At 38.9% G+C, this 19397-nt stretch overlaps 1 protein-coding gene across 1 annotated transcript in view; it reads left to right on the plus strand.

The window, feature by feature from the left end:
- MYO3A (myosin IIIA) overlaps nucleotides 1-19397 on the plus strand; it is a 180449-nt gene that overhangs the window by 154197 nt on the left and 6855 nt on the right. The window contains exon 31 of the mRNA XM_068545549.1: nucleotides 13959-14065. Within this exon, the coding sequence (XP_068401650.1) occupies nucleotides 13959-14065 (107 nt within the window). The remainder of the gene's footprint in view (nucleotides 1-13958; nucleotides 14066-19397) is intronic.

Genomic DNA, 19397 nt, shown 5'->3' on the forward strand with positions numbered 1-19397 from the left:
CTAAATTTCTCTGTAAACCAGCCTGGGTTTGCCGATCTTCTGACCACATTTAAACCAAGAATTTCCACCACCTGTTCCCTTTTCCTCCAATTCTAGTGATTTTCCCAGTTATATACCTTCAGACATCACAAACCCCACACAGGTATTCAGATGCACACTCATCGGAGGGAGTAGATTATCAGTACCACGGTCCATGTTTACTTATCCTCAAGTTATTTCATGTAGATTGGTTTTGTCTTCCTCAGTCAGATTTTCAACCCTTGCAAGCAGGACCATGCCATGTACTATATATTCATTTTTCTGTTACCCTAGCACACTTATTCATCACACCGTTGACATTTAATAATGGCTTATTAATTGGCTGGAAAGCTGTTTAATTTCCTCCAAGAATTATATGTGGAGCAAAGTACAGTGGCCAGTGGAGCGAAGATTTGAAAGTTTGGTTTTTATTAAAACAAAAAAATGTCGCATTACAGTCTTTAAATGTTTATTTATTTTTGTATGTTGTATACTTTTAAACTTCTAGTCAGGGAAGGCCTTATATTGTAGAAGGCCTAATGTATAGAAGTCCTCTCTCCTTAGATCATCAGAATTGCTAACCCCGCAATTTGGAAGCTTGCAGTGCAAGCAGCTGCCAGCACCTGCAGAGGTAGATTTAGCCGATACACTGTGGAACCTGCCAGCCGGGGTTCAACAGGCTACCGCTGCAGCACTGACCTTCATGGCAAACCATACCTCCCCATGAAAAATTTCACTTGGAAGACCAAATCAAACTAGTTTACAAATAATTATGTCACTAAAGTAAGCCTAATAGTCACCTGAAACTTTAATTATCTCATGCTTCTCAAAAATCTACAGGCATCTTCAAATAATTGCTACGCCCAACTTCGTTGTAACAACTCAATCAGCCTTAGCTGGATTACGTAAAGTGACCTGGGAAAGCTTCTTACCTATTCTGAAGAAAGCCCTAGACCTAGAGGGCTGAGATAGGGAGGATGGGAGGGAGGCTCAAGAGGGAGGGGATATGGGGACATATGTGTGCATATGGCTGGTTCACTTTGGTGTACAACAGAAATAACACAGTACTATGGAGCAATTATGCTCCAATGAAGATCTATTTAAAAAAAAAAAAAGTACAAAAGCAAAATTTTTTCTAGAGGTCACTTTGAAAATTCATCAGGATATTCTAAGCTATAATCATGCCTAATGGTCGTGTGGTGAAAACAGTGAAGGGGCCAGTAATATATCTTGAATGTATGGTTATCTGGTGGTTCAGCTTGATTTAAAGACAGATTAAGAGAAAAGGACCACAGAATCGGCCTGGGCTGGATACCTGTTGGCGTTGAGTGATGTGTACAGGGAGGTTCATTCTGCTATTCTGTCTGTTCTATTCTACTCTTGTGAATGTTTGAAATTTTCTATAATAAAAGATTAAACAAAAAAAAAAGCAAGCCCTAGAAAATGTGGATAATAAATGAGAATAATTAAATTTTCAACTTTATTTTAACAAGCTGTAACCTTATTTTATAAGGTTCTCTCTCTGTGAAACATATTTTTTAATGTGCAAAAGTGTCAAAAGTAAAATAATGTCCAAATGAAAACTGAGGAACTAATTAGGAAGTTTAAAAATAACATTAGGTAAGTACACGAACTGCTTATTTTATATCTTTGTTTTGATAATAATCATTATAAATTGAAACTGATAGGAGTTAACTGTACCTGCATTTTCATTGAGAGAAATTTAGTACAGGATTTATATAACTGTAGCATGGCCATTTGATCTTAGAGCCTATGCTGTTGTATTCAGAAGTATACAATGACATTGCATTATTTCACTTTGAATAATGTGCAGAGTTGCTCCTTTTGGGGGAGGGGGGGGTTTCTTCTTAACTATGGTGCCCCTGGCAATTTGTGTTGACCTCTGTGAAGAGAAGAAAAAGATTAATTTTAGGATAAATATACCCTAGTAACACAAAAGCATATTTTCTTTCTCTCTTTTTACAAAGAAGCTGTGACTGTCCAACAGGCTGTAATTTTTTAATGGGTTGCAAGGTTAACAAATAAGGACATTATGATAATTCCCATGCTTCATTTACGTAATACCATCAATAATTCAAGTCTAAATCAAAGCAGTCCCTTGCCATGCATATACATACAGTAGATATAATGAAAATGCTTTCAGAGTAAATGTCAGAAGAAAAGAGCAATCTATTTATTTCTAAATTCTTATGGCATCTAGATTCATGCAGTAGTCCTAATATTTTCAGTTATTATGGTGCAGATTTGGTATTTGTTTTAAGGTATGCCTGTCATTTTACCATTGTAATCCTGGCCCCTAGAAATGCATTTTGGAAACTATCCAAGAATACGTCTGCACGTGTACCTGTAAACATATTTATATCCATGTGAAGACCAGGTAGCTCAAATAATGTTGGGTCACATACTTTATAGGAATTTTTTTTCATTAAGAGTAGAAAGTAAAGAGAGATCAGAAGTTATATTGCTTCCCCTCCCAACATACCTCTGGTGATCACTTACCTTCTTACATTTATTTGCTACTATTCTCTCTTCATAAGAAATAATACTAATTCCCCCCAAATCTTTCAAAAAACGACAACCTTCAGTATCCAAAAACAAATTATTTTATTTACAACCTTACAATTCAGTGAGTATCATTTATTTTTAGCATTTTAATTATATTAAATACCAACCATAAAAGCAGTTTGCCATACATGGGTTTACACTATGAATTATCGAGTGTAAATTATCGATTTTGATGAGTTAACTGATTTAATTCCAACAGAACAGTTGACCTAGAAGCCTTAAATGGAAATAGTTAAATTTTTTGCACCCAAATTATTTCTTCTCATTCCACAATTTTTATCTATTCTAAACTACAGAGAACACAGAGCTGCCATGGAAGCAGGAGGGCAATGAACAGTATATTTCCCCCCAACTTCCCATTAAATTTCTGATTAAAAAATGAACGAAAAAAAGACTAACCATGTCCTCAGCAAAGGAAACAGTTTTTTCTTTACATATTTTGACATCATATTACTTAGCTACGAGAACAATTCAAAGGGAAATTACATAGCATATTTGACAAAATAATATAGTCAACAAGGTAAATTCACATGGAGTTTATAATTTCATATCACATAGAGAAAATACCTTCTTAAATATCTAGTGTATTTTAAAAATTTTCTTATAAATAGACATACTGGGTTAGTCCATAACTCCCAAATATCAGAACTGAACCAGATTACATTTTCTGACCATGATACAATTGAGATAGAAGTGTAAAAATAAGTCTTAAAATTAAAAATCAGTAAGAAGTCTGAGGTGAAGCAATTATAATTAGAGTTATCAGTTATTTCAAAATAATAAAAATGAGAATAGCTACATATAAAAACTATGAATGTAATGCAACCAGATCTACATTCATGGGAAAATTCAAATCATTAAATGTTTTCATGATTAATTGAGAGAAAATAATAAAAAAGTGATGTAAAGTAAGATTTCTTTTTTTAAAAAAGGAGAACAAGTATTTTTCAGCCCCAGGAAAAACACAAAAAGAGAAATAATTTTGATACGACAGAAATATATCAGATATCTAAATGAAGCTAAAATAGTATTTTTTGAAAATAAAACAAAATAGACTAATTACCTAAAAAAGAAGCCACAAAAAAATAGAAATAAGAACAGTATTATAATAACTATAGTTGATAATATTAAAATCTTAGCATGCTATGAATGCAGTCAATTTCACAGAGACAAATAGGAGGCTAAAGTATAAATTTCTGAGAAGACATAGTCAATACAATGGTGTGTCTGTCAAAGAATTACCTTGAAAAAAGTGTTCCAGGAACTCATAGTGTTTTAGACAAGTGCATTCAAAATTCATGGAACAAGTAATTTCCATACTGTGTGATCTGCTTGGGAGAAAAAGAAAAATACAGAAAGTCACCTATTTTATGAAGATCATCTACCCTAGAGGCAAAGTCTGACAAATAACCTTTTAGGAAGAAGGAAGGGAGAGGAGGGAGAAAGGAAAGAAAAAGAAGAAGAAAGCTATGGATCAATCTCAGGGATTTAGTGGTAAAACTCCGAAGTATAGTACTAGCTAATTGAATGCATATTACATTAAAAGACTATCCAAATAACACATATCAATGTAACATAATATGCAAAGTTCAAAAGAAAAAAGCCATCTTGATAAATGCTAAAACAGTTTTCAATAAAATCTAACACTGAGTCCTAATGAAAAGCAAAACTCTTACTAAATTAGAGATAGAAGGAGATTCTTTAGCAACATAAAGGGTATATTTCTTAAATCAATTGTCAACATCATAATAATGGTAAAACACTGAAAGCAGTTCCTTTAAAAAGCAGGATTAAGGTAAGGATGCTAGTAACAACACTTTTTTACATTATTTGGGAACTTCTAGCTGAAGCAATAGGACAGCAAACAGAAGCTTCTGAAAAGCATGATTATTGAAAAGAAGAAGATAGGATGATAGGAGTATTAGCAGACAACATGAATTTTGACAATAAAAATGCAGAGAATGAACCAAAATAATGATTGGTACTTGTAAAAGAATTCAGCAAAGATACGTAGCTTTCCTATAATAATTTATAATGGGAAAAGAACATATTGAAACAAGAGCAAAAACAAATAGAATACCTTGAAATAAAGTTAGCAAGAAAACCACAGAAAGATTAAAAAAAAAAAAAAAAAGCAGAGGTAGATAGTGGAATGACCCACTGTGTTTCTGGATTGAAAGATAAGAAAATGTAAACATATTCTAAAATTGATTTCTAGGTTAAAAAAATTGTGTTCAATTTCTATGAGATTTTCTTTAGAACCTAATGTCCCTAGATATCATTTGTAAATTTCAGGAAAAAAAGAATAATTATAAATGAGGTCTTGCCTTTTAGATGGTAGAACAAATAATATAAAGCTACCATTAAAACCATATGCCTCTGTTACGAAAATCAACCACAGATTAATGGAACAGAATAGAGAGCCCTAAAATTGACTGTAGTATTTATAAAAACCTGTCCCAAAAAGATATACAGCAAACCAATGAGAAATGGACATATAATGCTTAAATTTTTCTGATTTTGGGAGAATAAATAAAACAGCCTTACCTTATACTGAATACCCCAATATTTACCAGATATATTAATGATTTAAATGTGAGGAATAAACCAAGAGAAACCAGATGATATGAATTGACTATTTTACAGTCTCTGCTTAGGAAATGACAAAGCATAAGAAGTAATAAAAAGCATTACAAAGAAACACTGTGGTCGATTTACACTGTGTAAACGTTAAAACCTAGACATTAGAAAGCCTCATTTAAAGTTAAAGAGCTACAGACAAACTGGATAAAACATATAGAACAAATGGAAAAATGGTTAACGTATGTAATATAGAAAGAGCTCTTACAAATCATTAGGAAAAACACTAACACCCGCCATGGAAAAATGGACACATTGATTTATTTATAGAAGAACAAATGCAAATGGAAAACAAGCATATATATGATTGCCGTGGAAATTGAAAGTATAAATTAAGTTACTATTTTTTACTCATCACAATGGCAGGGATGAAAAAATATTTAACGCTGACAAGAATGTGCTAGTTTAATTATCCTCAAACACTAATGGTGAGACTAAAGATGCAGCATTTCAAAAAGTGATTTGGCAAAATATGTAAAAAAGCATTGAAATCGTTTCTGTCATTCACCCAGTAAGCCCACTTATGAGAACATAGCCTAAGGAACTAATCAGAGCTGAAAGAGAAAAATTATGTACATGGCCAAAAATAAAATTAGACAATAAGAAAATGATTAATAAGTAATGGCACGTTCATATATGGAATATAAACAGCCCTTAAAATTCATCTTTCAAAGAAGAACCTTAGCAAACGGCTAGCTAATCTAACTAGGGATACAAGACTGCAGAATTGGAATGGGAATCCTGTAAATACGTCAGCTTAATCTTCCCCCGTGTCAGGGGGTTCACTGACAAGAGCATCCATATACAGGGCTCTAGAGAAGCCGAGAGACTGGTGGAGGGAGGACCAAGGGCTTGCTCTCCAGTAGAGTGGACACTCTCCATCCCTCCCTACCTTGGCCCTTCAGAGTCCATTCTGTACAAAATGAAGAATCTGAGTAATGTCCCTGCAGCCTGTACAGGGCTTCCACACCGGGTGGGAGAAGACTAGAATGCCATCTCCAGAGAAGTTATCTTTGCTGCCAGGCTGTCTTGTGCCACTGAAAGCTTTCTTGCCACCTCCTGTGGCCATGCCTGTGACCAGACATGTCCTTATAAGGAATAGTAGCTTTTTAAAAATATTGGTGTATTTCACCTTACCTTGATAAGAACCACCTATCTGTTGTTACAGAGTATGAGCGGGGCAGGGAGGTGGGGGGAGGCCAGAAACAAACTAAATGTTGCTTGTTTAAAATCAGGTAGTATTCCACTATTCTGTGGTTTTTACAGGGCAATTTGAGGAAGTGACTATGAGCAGCCAATAAATAATGTCCCCAAATTTGGCTCTTTGGAAAAAAAATTAACGTAGGTTTTCACCTCGAGCTATATACCCAAATATTTTTCAGATGAAGATCAGTATGATCTTGAAAAACAACCAAGAGGTAACTGGGACGCTCTTAAGTGCCACCCCTGAGTTTTCCTTATTCTCCAGTCAGGTGAGCGTGTAGTCTTCTTGTTTGTCTCCATAGTCCCACGGACGGTCGTACACAGGATGCATGCTCACAGCTCAACATGACACCCAATAGGTGGCGCTCTCAAGACACTGTCAGCGTCACTGTGTGCATTCCCGTATGCTTCTCATAGGGCGCTGACCTGTGCCCAACGGGGATGACGGAAGAAAATGGCAGCTACACAGTGAGCATATCCAAGAGACAGATGGTGGTCCAGAGGGGACGTCTGTGGGTCTCACCACACAAATAGAGCCGCATTATTCTCCTCTGTTTCTTCTGTGAGACAAGAGGGGCAGGCTGGGGGCAGCATCTTCCCCAAACCTAAGAGTGTACTTTATTGAAAAACTAAACGCTCAGTTTTCAAGGTTCTTGTGCCAAGTACTCAAATCAGAGTGGCCGGAAGCTTGAAGCCCATGAGCTGTAGGATAAGGACGGGTGTGAGCTGGCTCTAGGGCATCAGTGTTCAGTTGATAGAAAAAGAAGAGCTAAAGGAATCACTTGAGCAGTTCCGAATGGGGGTGGAGGCTGACAGCTTCCTGCTGAGAAGGTCAGAGGGAGCCTGTGAGCCAGACCACTGGACACTAAGGCGTCCCGAAGTGTTCAGCGCGCTCAGAGCAGGAGCACCTACCCTTACAGCTCTCCCCCTCAGGAAGACTCAAGGGAACACAGAGTGGAGTAAAACAAGTGGTCCAATTCAGGGCAACCATGAGAAGTGAAAATATCTCTGGGAACTCAGAGCATGAGGCAGTGCAAGGCAGAGAGGAGTGCAGAGGGACTGAACTGTCCACACAAGCTCAGAACCTACGTCCATTTCTGTTCAAGAGCGCCTCAGCCTATTATAATTATATTAATTCATATAATACTTTATATAATGAAGGCCTAAGATCTTTGCAGAATTGATAATTAGTGATGCTACAGTCTTAACACATAATATGCACTGCTGAAAGGACATTTAAATGCTTTAGACGTTTGTTTGATAATAAGCTTTGGAAAATCCTCCTTAGAAATTTACCAAAGAAATGTTTACGGAAAAGTTGGTGTTGATTTGTGAGTAGCAGAATATTAATGTAGACCTCATTGTCCTTGTATTGAAAGAATTTTACAGACAACATTCTATATTAGATTTTATTGAAGATTATTAACAAAACCACTTTAAACTATGAATGGATCAGGCTTTCAAACTGTCCTCAATGCCATACTGAAAAGTCCATGATGACAAAAAAAAGTAGAAAGATGAAAGTTAAAACTTTTGGAGAGGGAATATTTTTGGGCTACTTTCTTCTGTAAATCTCTAGAGATGTTGAGAAGAAAATGTGAAGTATACTCTGCTATATTAATGGAGAATTTAGGTCCTAACAATGTACATGTTCCCTTTATACTGGAAATAAAAAATATAAACTCCTTAGCAAAAAAAAAAACAAAAACAAAAACAAACGAGCGACAAACGAGCGCCTTGCCTGGCTGAAGGGCAGATGAGGTGAAAGGCAGACGGGTTGCGAACCTGATTACGGTGAATCTTGCCTTTAACAAATAGCAGTGAATATTCCTCCCTTCTCAGATTTCCTCTGGGTCCCTGTATTACTTAAAGTTCATGACTGTCCATTTGTAAATGGGAATTTACAAAAACTAAAAAATTGATTTCTTAAGGAAGATATTACAATAACATAAGTGCATTTCTGTGCTGCTAATATCCTATTTATACATGTGACACTTTTGCAAATTATACTCTGCATGTTTACTTAAGTAAAATAGTATAATTATGATTAAAATGAGAATAATACTGAAATTCAATTTTCTAGAGCAAATATTGGCAATGAGTTTTAAATCTGTCTTCTTTCTTCTGAATGCAAAATGGTGAGATGTTTTTCCTTTCATTGCATTCCTGATCAACTCAAATGCTTAATGAAATTATTACCAGAACTACAATATAAATAAATACTTTACCTTCTGGCTGTTTAATATAGCAGCAACCTTTACCAGTTAATACGTATCATGCACATGATACAAAACAGTCACAAACCTAATTTTGCTATTGCCAGCGTTGATGCGCTGCTGGTAATTTGTGATTATAAATGTTTATGTCACTTTTGTAATTAAGGGGTTAGAATGACGTTGGCAGGCAATGTTTGTGCTCCCCCAAAGGAATAAAAATTTAGAGGGCAAAATAAACTTAACGCCTTTCTGAAATATTTGTATGCTGATAAGCTCACAGGCAGTTTGTTCTTCAAAAATACAAAATAGCCTGGGGAAATTTAGTCTGAACAGTCAGACCCTGTTGAATACATTCCTCAATAATTTAACACTTACTGGCTGCCCACGTTACATGGCCATATCTTAAGGGAAGACACCCTTTAAGAATGTTTAGCATTATCCTGATGAAGAAAAAAGTCAATTCTGCAAGATGTAAGAATTTATTGGAAATTCTGCAAATTCAACACATTCTGAGATTTTTTATCTCTGTAGTATGCACATGCCCTCATGCATATTTATAATTTTACATAAATGTGACCATACCATACATTCCAGGATTCTTTTGAATGCAATATTTTTTTCATTTTCTCTTTTTTTCCTGTTTCTTCCCCCCTCCCGCCCACCGCCATTCTCCCTCTCCAACCCACATTACTCTCCCCATCAAGGAAGCTCTTATAGAACATGTGTTCTTTTATATCTTTTGTAGATGTGCATAAATGCCCTTACACACACATACAGATATAGAGGGTTTTTGTCATTATTTTATGATGCATCTTGCTTTTCTCCCTTACTACCTGAGCAGGAATCCCTGCACATCAACAAGTATAGCTAAAAATCATTCTTTTTAGTAGCCATATAGTATTCCATATGAAGATCACAATAATTTATGTAACCTTTCCCCTATTGTTAGGTATTCACTTTGTTTCGATTTTTTGCCACTATGAAAAATGTTGCAGTAAACTTCTCTGAAAATGTCCTTGTATACTGATTTTATTTTTATGGGATAAGCCTCCAGGGGTGGAGTCATTGAGTTGAAAGGCATTTTGGGTTTTGATAGATTGCTTTCCTAAAAGGCCCTAAGAAGATGTTTCCTTCAACAATTTGTTTGAATTCACTTTTTCTGACATCCTGTCCAGCAGTGTTATCCTTCTTTTTAATCTTAGCTAATATGCCTGGAGTAAAATGATATTACACTGTTATTTTAATTCATATTGTCTTGTCTGCTAACAAGCTCATTTGCCTTTCGTCCTTGTTGGCTTTTTGGATTTGCTCATCTTGAACTTGCTGTTTACATCTTTTGCTCATTTTTCTGTTGGTCGGTATTTTGTAGTCATTTGCTACCTTTTTATGACTTCTGAGTTTTAGTTAAGACACTTGTACCTCTAGATTGTTCATGAAGTCATCCAGATTTTCTTTCAGGAGGTTTGTGGGTTCTTTCATTTACATTTATCTTTGAAGAATCAGGATTTATTTTTATATCTGGTGACAATAGTGATCCAGTTAAGAAAATTATATTGAGTGTCTGCTCTTCACTTAGCACTGTGTCTCTAAGCTTAAATGGAATCAATTAGACTTCTTAGCGTCTCCAAACACCTACCATCTGTACATATCCAGTGAAAAAGCATGAGGGCATCAAATCCTAAGGTATAATGCCCACCATCCAAAAACCTATGGTCCCACTATTTTTTTAAAGCCATAAGTAAAAATAGTAAGCGGTAGGAAGTATGAGATTAAGTGTTGCATTATTTTGCTAGGCTGCCATAACAAAGTTCCACAGACTTGGGGGGATTAAACAACAGAAATGTTATTTCCTCACAGTTCTGGAAGCTAGAAGTCCAAGATCAACGTGTTGGCAAGTTTGGTTTCTTCTGAGGTCTCTCCTTGGCTTAGAGATGCCATCTTCTCCCTTTGTCTTCTCATGGTCTTCCTTGTGTGTGTGTCTGTGTCCTAATCTCCTCTTCTTACGAGGACACCAAGCATGCTGAATTAGTGAGGCCATAGTGACCTCACTCTGAAGACCCTTTCTCCAAACACCTTCATATTCTGAGGAACTGGGGGTTAGGACTTCAATGTATGAATTTTGAGGGGACACAATTCAGCCCATAACACGTTTCAAATAAACTGCACAGCCTGTGAGTACCATTGGTGTTCACGTGAGACGGAGATCGCTGGGCCATCTGTGAAAGCTTCACGGAAGAGGCGGAGGTGGAGACAGGCATTGAAGGATGCTTAAGATTTCAGTGAGGCCATGAAAAACCTCTCTATGAGAAGATGAGAATAAGCAAAGTTACAGCTCTAAACATGGTGTGCTGGGGTTCCAGTTAGGTGACAAGGCTGACCAGAGGAGGTAGTTCATTTTGGGGGGAAGTGGGAGATAAATTGGAATGGCTGAGATTGTAAGTAACTCGGATTTAGGAGACGTTTCGTTTTAATGAAGAAGGAAAAAAGAAGCATCATGAATTTTTGGAAAGTGAAATTTCATCGTGGTATTTAAGGAAGGAAAATCTGGTTTTCATTTGTGAGATAAAGCACAGAGCGCATTAAGACGCTGCCACGGTTGTTAAATGAGCAGTTTAGCCCAGGGTGGTAGCAAGGGTAAGCAAGAAGAACTGGTGGATGAGTATTAGGCATTTCAAAGAATGTGTCAAAAAAGTTGACAGAATTTGCTGATTGCCTGCTTCTAGGAAACGAAGAAGAGGAATAAGGCACAGGTGACGTCAATATTACAAACCTGGGGGACAGAAATACAGTGCCATTAAGGTTGTGGTGTACAGAATCTTAGATGGAGAAGAAAGATGACCCCTGACTCACCTGAGTCTGAGAGTTTGAGATGCAAGTATTCAATAGGGGTAGGAAATTAGGGCCGAGCTCTGGTGGATGAGAGGTTCTAGCCGGGGTATGGATTGGGAAGTCATCTGTAGGGAGTCATTGTGCAAAGTACAAGGAACTGGGAGCACCATGATTCATTCCAGGAGGCAAAGGATTGTTTACTCATCCAGCAAACTTTTATTAAGCACTTACTATGTGTCAGGCATTTCCTTAAGTGCCAGGAATACAAAGGTAAATGAGATAAGGTGTCTTGCCCTCAGAAACCTCACCCTCAGTCATGAAGGGAAGGGGTGGTCGATAATGTTAAATGGTGATGAAGTCAGAGATAATAAGGACAGAAAAGTGGCCTTTGGCTTTGGCAATAAAGTGGTCACCCTTGACTGTCTAGAAGGCAGGTTCTATAGAGTCTTGGTGATAGAAATCAGATAGAATGGCAACATTTGATGAGAAAATGAAGAAAGAGCAAGACTTCCTTTATTCCCAGAATCTGTTTGTTTTTTCCCTTTCATGGCATTTATTCAGGTTCTTTGCCACCTTAAATTTAATTAATTGTTATTACAATAGTAATATTCTGAAATTTTAATTCAAACTTTAAATAATATTAAAGTCAAGTTAAAATTTAGTCCCTGGTCACCTTTATGTTTCTAAAAACATAATAACTTGATACTATATTTTAATGTTTCTTGCCATTCAGACTCAAATAAGATATGTAAGTGGATATGGCCAATACATTTAAAAATAATAAAACTTGGCAAGAGCCAATAAGAGCTGTTTAATAATCAGCCCTGGGAGAGAGGATAAATAAGGAGAAGGAAAATAATAAAAGACCACTGTTTCTGGTGGTGGCGAGAATTCAGGTTTTACCATCTTTCCTCGCGCCTGTGATGGTCTAAGACAGGATTCGGCTAGGGCTCCGGTATCTGGATTCCCTCTACCTCCTCTGTCTTCTCCTTTGGAGGAAAAGGGAGAGAGAGAATGGGAGATGAACCTCCAGGGATTGGTTGGAAAAGTACTTTTACTCCTCCTATTTATAACTGATCTCTATTAACGTGGTCTCATTAACAAAGATCCTGTTTTCTTTTGTTTTATTCTAAAAAGGACGGTAATGAACGATTGTCCTGGTTTGCACTGTTCCATGCCTTACACCACGGTGACATACTCCCAACTAGCTGATCTATCTTTGTCATCCAGGAGTTTCCCATAAATTTTAAAATGAATGAGTTGGATAACGTTAGGATCTGAATGCTCTTGTGATAAATATGTTCACACAGTGAGCTGGGGCTGGGACTAGAAAGTTAGGCATCTGTGAGTCTCCATCCTGGTTGGAGTGGTTTTACGCTGCCAGTCACGGCTGCTTACACGTAGTAAGTATGGAGCATTCATTGATTTGATTAGATTTGACTTGATCTGATTAGAATCGTTTGGAACAAGTCAGTTCCTCTGTGTATTTCTATCTCTGAGGATTAAGAGTTATTGTTGCCCCGTTATTATATGCAATAATGATCCACTGATGCCCTTAAAGTCCGGCTAAGAAATGTGTGCTCAGATATCTGTTGAACGTAAGCCATTCTCCAGTAAGCACCCATACCCCACTCCCAGCCCAACCCTGATATATTCATCACAAATGCACTTAGGGGATGAGGTGGTCAAGAATCATGAAAACTAGGCAGAAATTCTTTGTAAGTGGCCTATTAACTCTGTAGACATAAAGCCACTTGTAACAAGCACTGACCGCAAAGCGTGAAGATCATCAGAAGCTCTGATGATGTCGCTGCAGATTTGAGAACTTGGCTCTGTCAAAGAAAGAGCAGGGAGAAGAGGACAAACCTATTTCTTTCTTGGCCAAGGTTTTTAAAGTCCAATCTGAACATTCTAATAGTTTGAGATTCTAAATATTGGTGAATATTTGTCCAGCCTGCAGTTGAGCAGTCTCTTGGTTTGGGTCATAATATGAGGTGGTACTTTAAAAATGAGGATCATGCAGTGTTTGGATGGATGGATGGATGGATGGATGGATGGATGGATGGATGGATGGATGGGTCCCTCTGTAGTGCCAGTGACCGGGGCAGGCAAGGAGACAGCAAGATTCTATGAGCATAATCCTCCTTCCTAGAGATTTTATGGCAGCTTTGTCTGCTCACCCCATCGACCCTTAGCTGCCGTTCCACGTTATCAAGCTGTGCATTTCTTTTCTTCCCTGTCTTCTCTTCCCCTTACTTCTCAAAATCCTAGGCCACCAGACAATCGGAAGGAAACACATGATGAGGCATATAATAAGGGTTAGTGGGGGGAACAAAGGAATTTCGTCTTTCTCCCAGTTTTTGCCCCAGTTGTATGTATATAAATTGTTATTTAACACAAACAGTAAACAGTGCTTGATACTAGCCTTTGTAACTGAGTGCTTGTTTATGATCACCTTTCTTGTAGGTATCTCCAAAGGAGAGGAGCCAAAAATATTGAGACCCCCAAGGCGGCCCCGGAAACCCAAAACACTAAATAACCCTGAAGACTCCACGTACTATTCTCTCCTACATGTAAGTGGCTCACTCTCATTATCAGGTGGGGGCCATAGCATCCCCTAACAACCAGCGTGGAAACGGACCACACTAGTCCTGTCAAAGGGGAGGGCTTTGCAAAGGAGATGCCCCTCGGTTTCTGCTTACCTGCCTCTCCCCTGGCTGACAGTCTGGGCACTTGGCTGTCCTCCAGCCCCTCTTCCTCAGGGTCCACGCCTCTCCCGCAGTCCTGTAACCCCTGTGTCCTCCCAGCAGTTTTCTCCTCTGGTCCTGTAATCTGAGCTGCTGTGCAAATATCAACCCAGAAAGAGAAGGGCATCACAGCAGGAGCTCTCCAGGGAGGAACCTTAGTGTAAATGGACGGAGAAGGAAGGGGGAGGAAGAGACATTTATTGAGCACCTTTTAAATTCCAGGCCTAGAGTGAGGTGTGTTCACACACATGGTGAGATCGAATCTTAGAGCCTGGAGGGTGGCATCCCCATCTCACAGATCAGGATTCTGAGACACGGATAAGGCACCTCTTAGCTGTCGGGGCCATTAATTGTACTGAGGTCTTCTGGTTGCCCAGTTCCCGTTGACTCACGGTGAGCAGCCTGGGAGCTCTCGGCATCACCCCTGCCAGCCTGCCTTTCCTCTAGGTTCCTGTTCTCCGTGAATGCCACCAGCATCTGCCCCGTTACCTAAACCAGCAAAACTGCGAGGCTTCCTGAATCTTCCCTGCTGATCAGTCACGCTAAAGTGTGACTTCTCCCCACAAAGCCTCGCTCTGATTCATCTTCTGCTTCTGGCCTCACGGCAGCTCCCCTATTTCAGACCATCTCATTCCTCATCTGGAGTAGTTCACGCCCCACCTAACTGCTTCTAATCTCAGCCTCTGCAAGCCATACCAGAAGATTTCTCTAAACCATAAATTTGATTGTGTTCCTCTCTGGAGAGTCCCTTTAATGGCTCGGCAACTCCTTCTGCATCGAGTCCAGACTCCTTCCTCCTGGGACCCAGGACCACTCTTTGCCCCCGTGCCCACTGGCCAGAGTTAACTGCTGGCACCTCTGCCAATGCGTGGCCTCCCACGCTCCCGAGTCCTTTGCACCTGCTGGGCCTTCCACTTACAATACTTATTCCCTCTCTCACTCCCTGCTGCCACAGTGAAGGCAGCAACAACCCTCCACGTCCCTATAGAGCCCAGAGAATGTTTCCCATGAGTTGGAATTAAGTTTCCCACCTCCCCAGCAATAAGTGAAGGTTGACTTTCAAATCAGCCATCTCCTAGTCCTCTCCCTTCTCTCTGCTGATTTCTCTCCAGTGTCTTTGGAAGGGTCCTCCTCCCCTCGGTGTTGCCTGGGACTCAGTCTTAGATTCTCTTCTCATCTCATTGCCTTCGGACAGTCTCATCAGCTGCCATGACCTCAGTTACTGATTCCTGAATCCTGGTCTCTGGCTCAGATTCTCCGTCTGACTCCAAACTCAAATATCAGAATGCCTAGTGTTTGTTGTACATATTCCACATGAAGCACAAAGGCAGTCATACGTATATATACATTCACCTATATAACATGGGTACACACACACCTCCCTATATACTGTGGGTATGTACACACACCTACCTATATACTGTGGGTACATACACACACACCTCCCTGTATACTATGGGTACGTACACACACGCCTCCCTGTATACCGTGGGTACGTACACGCACGCCTCCCTGTATACCGTGGGTACGTACACGCACGCCTCCCTGTATACCGTGGGTACGTACACGCACGCCTCCCTGTATACCGTGGGTACGTACACGCACGCCTCCCTGTATACCGTGGGTACGTACACGCACGCCTCCCTGTATACCGTGGGTACGTACACACACCCTTTTATACTATGGGTACATACACACCTATATACTATGGGTACATACACACACATATCTATCTAAAATACACAATTAAATGGTTTTCAGTATAATCACAGAGTTGTACAACCATCACCACAGTCAGTTTTACTTATTTTTAAATTTATTTTCAAAGCAATTTTAATTGAACTATAGTTGATTTACAATGTTGTATTAGTTTCAGGTATACAGTAGACTGATTCAGCTATATATATATAGCTGACTCACAAATGAGTCCCTGCCCCCAAGAAGCTTACTTTGTCATTGTACTATTATTTTTAAAATGAGTATAAAGTGTTTTCATGCATCTTAATTTATCAGTGACTGGAAACCTTTTTATAACCCTGAGTCTTGAAATCTGTGGCTTCAGTGAAACATAAAACATAGAAAACTAGTATACTATTTGAAGTGAAAACACACCATGGGTTCATATTTATCTGGCCTTTACCCAGATTTGGGGTGTTACACGTAAGTGAAATTTATAGCCGTGATGGAGCCCTACCCCCTTTAACCATCAAAACATTCTCTGTACTTTTAAATGGTTTTCACGAACATCTTTCTAAAATACATTATACTGCACATTTTAAACCTTTTCTTCATGACCCAGGTCACTGTAGTGAGCAAAAATGTTTGTACTTTATTCAGAACTATGCTTATCAGAGAGGCTCCCTGACAGCCGTATCTAAAGTAGCACCTGTCTCTCTGTATCTTCCTGGCCCTACTTAATTTTTCTTCGCAGCAGGTATAGATATGTATCTGCTTGTCTCCTGGCTGACTCTCCCCTGTGGGCTAGAAGCTCCAGGAAGGCAGGGACTTTGCTCACTCTTATGGCCCCACTGTTGCTCGTCATGAGACTATTTGCTAAATAACACACGACTTACTTTAGATGAGGCTCTCAGGCTGCCGAGCTGTGGACAAGACACCCCTCCTGCTTGCCCGACACGAGCAGCTGTTCTGACAGATGTCTCACCTATTAATATAGCTTTCGCTTCTCCTTGGATGTCACCACTTAGTATGGTCATTCCGACTGCTTTAACATCAATACTAGCTCTCTTCTATGATTTGATTCTCTTAATCTCCTACATCTGGGGAATGTTGCTGTTGCCGTGTCCAAAATAAGAGTAAGCTGAAGCTTAGAAACATGGCTGTGGAGGAGAGAGCGTTAGCTGAACACTCACTCCCCGTTGTCACGGCGTGTGGTGTCTGCTCTAACGCGTAGAAGCTGTGCAGCCATCAGCAAAATGACTCCCTGCCAACAGCTTCCTCAAGAAGTGAGTAATGGACCCCATCACATCACAAGTCCCTTCCGGTCCCATTATTTTTCTGGGGCCTTCCCTCAACCACAGCAGTAGGTAGTTTGGCCACTCCCAGGTCCCTTTTTTCTTATGTCTACATTTTGGCTACCCTCTTCATCCTTGTGAAGGCCTCTGAATACATTATATATTCGTGTATTTCCAAAAGGGAAGTAAGACTGTGTCCGCCATGATGTAATGGTGAATTTTAAAGTCTTACGATAAAATGTATTTCTTTATGTCAGGTGGGAGGGAGAGGGAGTGAGATGCAGTGACTGAGGAATGGCTTCTTCAGTCCTCTGAGCTCAGACCTCTGTTCTTTCAAAGGCCTCCTCAAGAAACATCCTCACTGGATATCTCCTCCGTAAGTCATCTCTGTTTCCTTGTCTTTCTCTCTTCTTTACTCTCGTTTGATAAGAAACTGCCATAGGACATTTGCTTCTTTTTTTGCATTTAAAATTTCAGGTTTGTAGTTTGTCATATCAAAACTCTGACTGCAAACATCATTGGTCTTAGTAATTCAGGCATACCTCATTTTATTGTGCTTCACAGGTACTGTTTTTTCTTTTTCCTTTTTTTACAAATTGAAGGTTTGTCACAACCCTGCATTCAGCAAGTCTATTGGCACCATTTTCCCAACAGCATTTGCTCACTTCCTGTCTCTGTGTCTCTTGGTAATTCTTGTAGTATTTCAAACCCTCCACCGGCAGTTTTATGGCATTTCTAGCAATAAAGTATTTTTAAAATAAGGTATGCATTTTTTTAGACATAATGCTATGGCACACTTAATAGACTATAGTAGAGTGTAAACGTAACTTTTATATGCACTGGGAAACCAAAAAAATTTGTGTGACTTGCTTTATTGCGGTATTTGCTTTATTGCAGTGGCCTGGAACCAAACCTGCAATATCTCCGAGGTGTGTGTTGTAAATGCTCCTAATATAAAGTCCTGTGTGATAAAATTCATATTAAATCCTCTTCCAGGAAATGCAATATCCTTCTTCATGATCAATAATGCCATTTCATACATCCCTTTAGCCCTAGAGCCTAGGGGACTGAGAGACAACTAAATGTAAAGCTCTATCTTAACACTCATTTCGTTTCCCCTCTTTGCTCCTTATTTACAACTCCTATTTTATTACCTTGATTACATAATTGCTTCTATTATAAACCATCTTAAATAATTTTTGGAAAAATAATCATTGAATTACATTTCATTAGACTATTCTAGCACAGGCAGGAGCGAAATAAGCCCAGACAGTATTTACTCTTCTAAGAATTCCTGTAACTGAGAACCAACTTGTACACACCATCTCCCAGATGGAAGTGCTGATCCAGAATAAAAAGTGGTCCTCACCAGGGTGGAACGTTATTTGATTCTTGGTTGTAGAAAGGGGATCTCAGTTACTCAGCATCATTCAGCATAACTTTGGATTATAGAAAATGGTTATCAAGGACAAGAGAGACATTTCTTTCAGATAATGGATCAAGGAGGCAGGACCTCTCCTATTAAAGCAACCACCACAGCAAACACCACCCTGCTCCCAGGGATCATTAACTGAACTGCTAAGGGCCATTGTACCGATGCTGGTAATAGCATTATTTGTAAGCACTTCCTAGCCTAGGGCACTGGCTCAAGAATGTGAAGTAACAGGAAACGGGAAGGAGGACAGGAATGTAACTGGTGTCCTGCCCCTTACACTGTTATTTCCTGAATGGTCCACTCCCAGACTTGATGCAGGAAAGCATTCACTTCCACCTCATCCACCCACTAAAATACCAACCGATAAAAATAAAAGAAACTATGAACTATTTGACTCATCTAACATTTTAAGTTATTACAAATGATAAATTATGAGAAAAAAATGATTCAGTATGTCTAAGGATAACTTGGGAAAACCCTAGATATTTACAAACCATTATTAATTGCCATTTTTATTATCTTGTACTTTTTTGGTGCCACCCAACTTGATACTTGCATTAGGGTTGCCACAATTATAATATCTTCAGCTTGTTCAAGGTGAGTGTGGTATTTGTTTTCTCAGCCTAAAAGACATATATCTTCTTTTCAACATGTAAATATAGGAGTTCAAATGCATTGAGCTAGAACACAGTGAAACACATGACTAATGTCACAATACAAAAGAGAATACTGCGTTGTATGTAAGATTAAA

This window comes from Eschrichtius robustus, chromosome 1 (assembly GCF_028021215.1).
Source record: "Eschrichtius robustus isolate mEscRob2 chromosome 1, mEscRob2.pri, whole genome shotgun sequence".
Classification (NCBI taxonomy): domain Eukaryota; kingdom Metazoa; phylum Chordata; class Mammalia; order Artiodactyla; family Eschrichtiidae; genus Eschrichtius; species Eschrichtius robustus.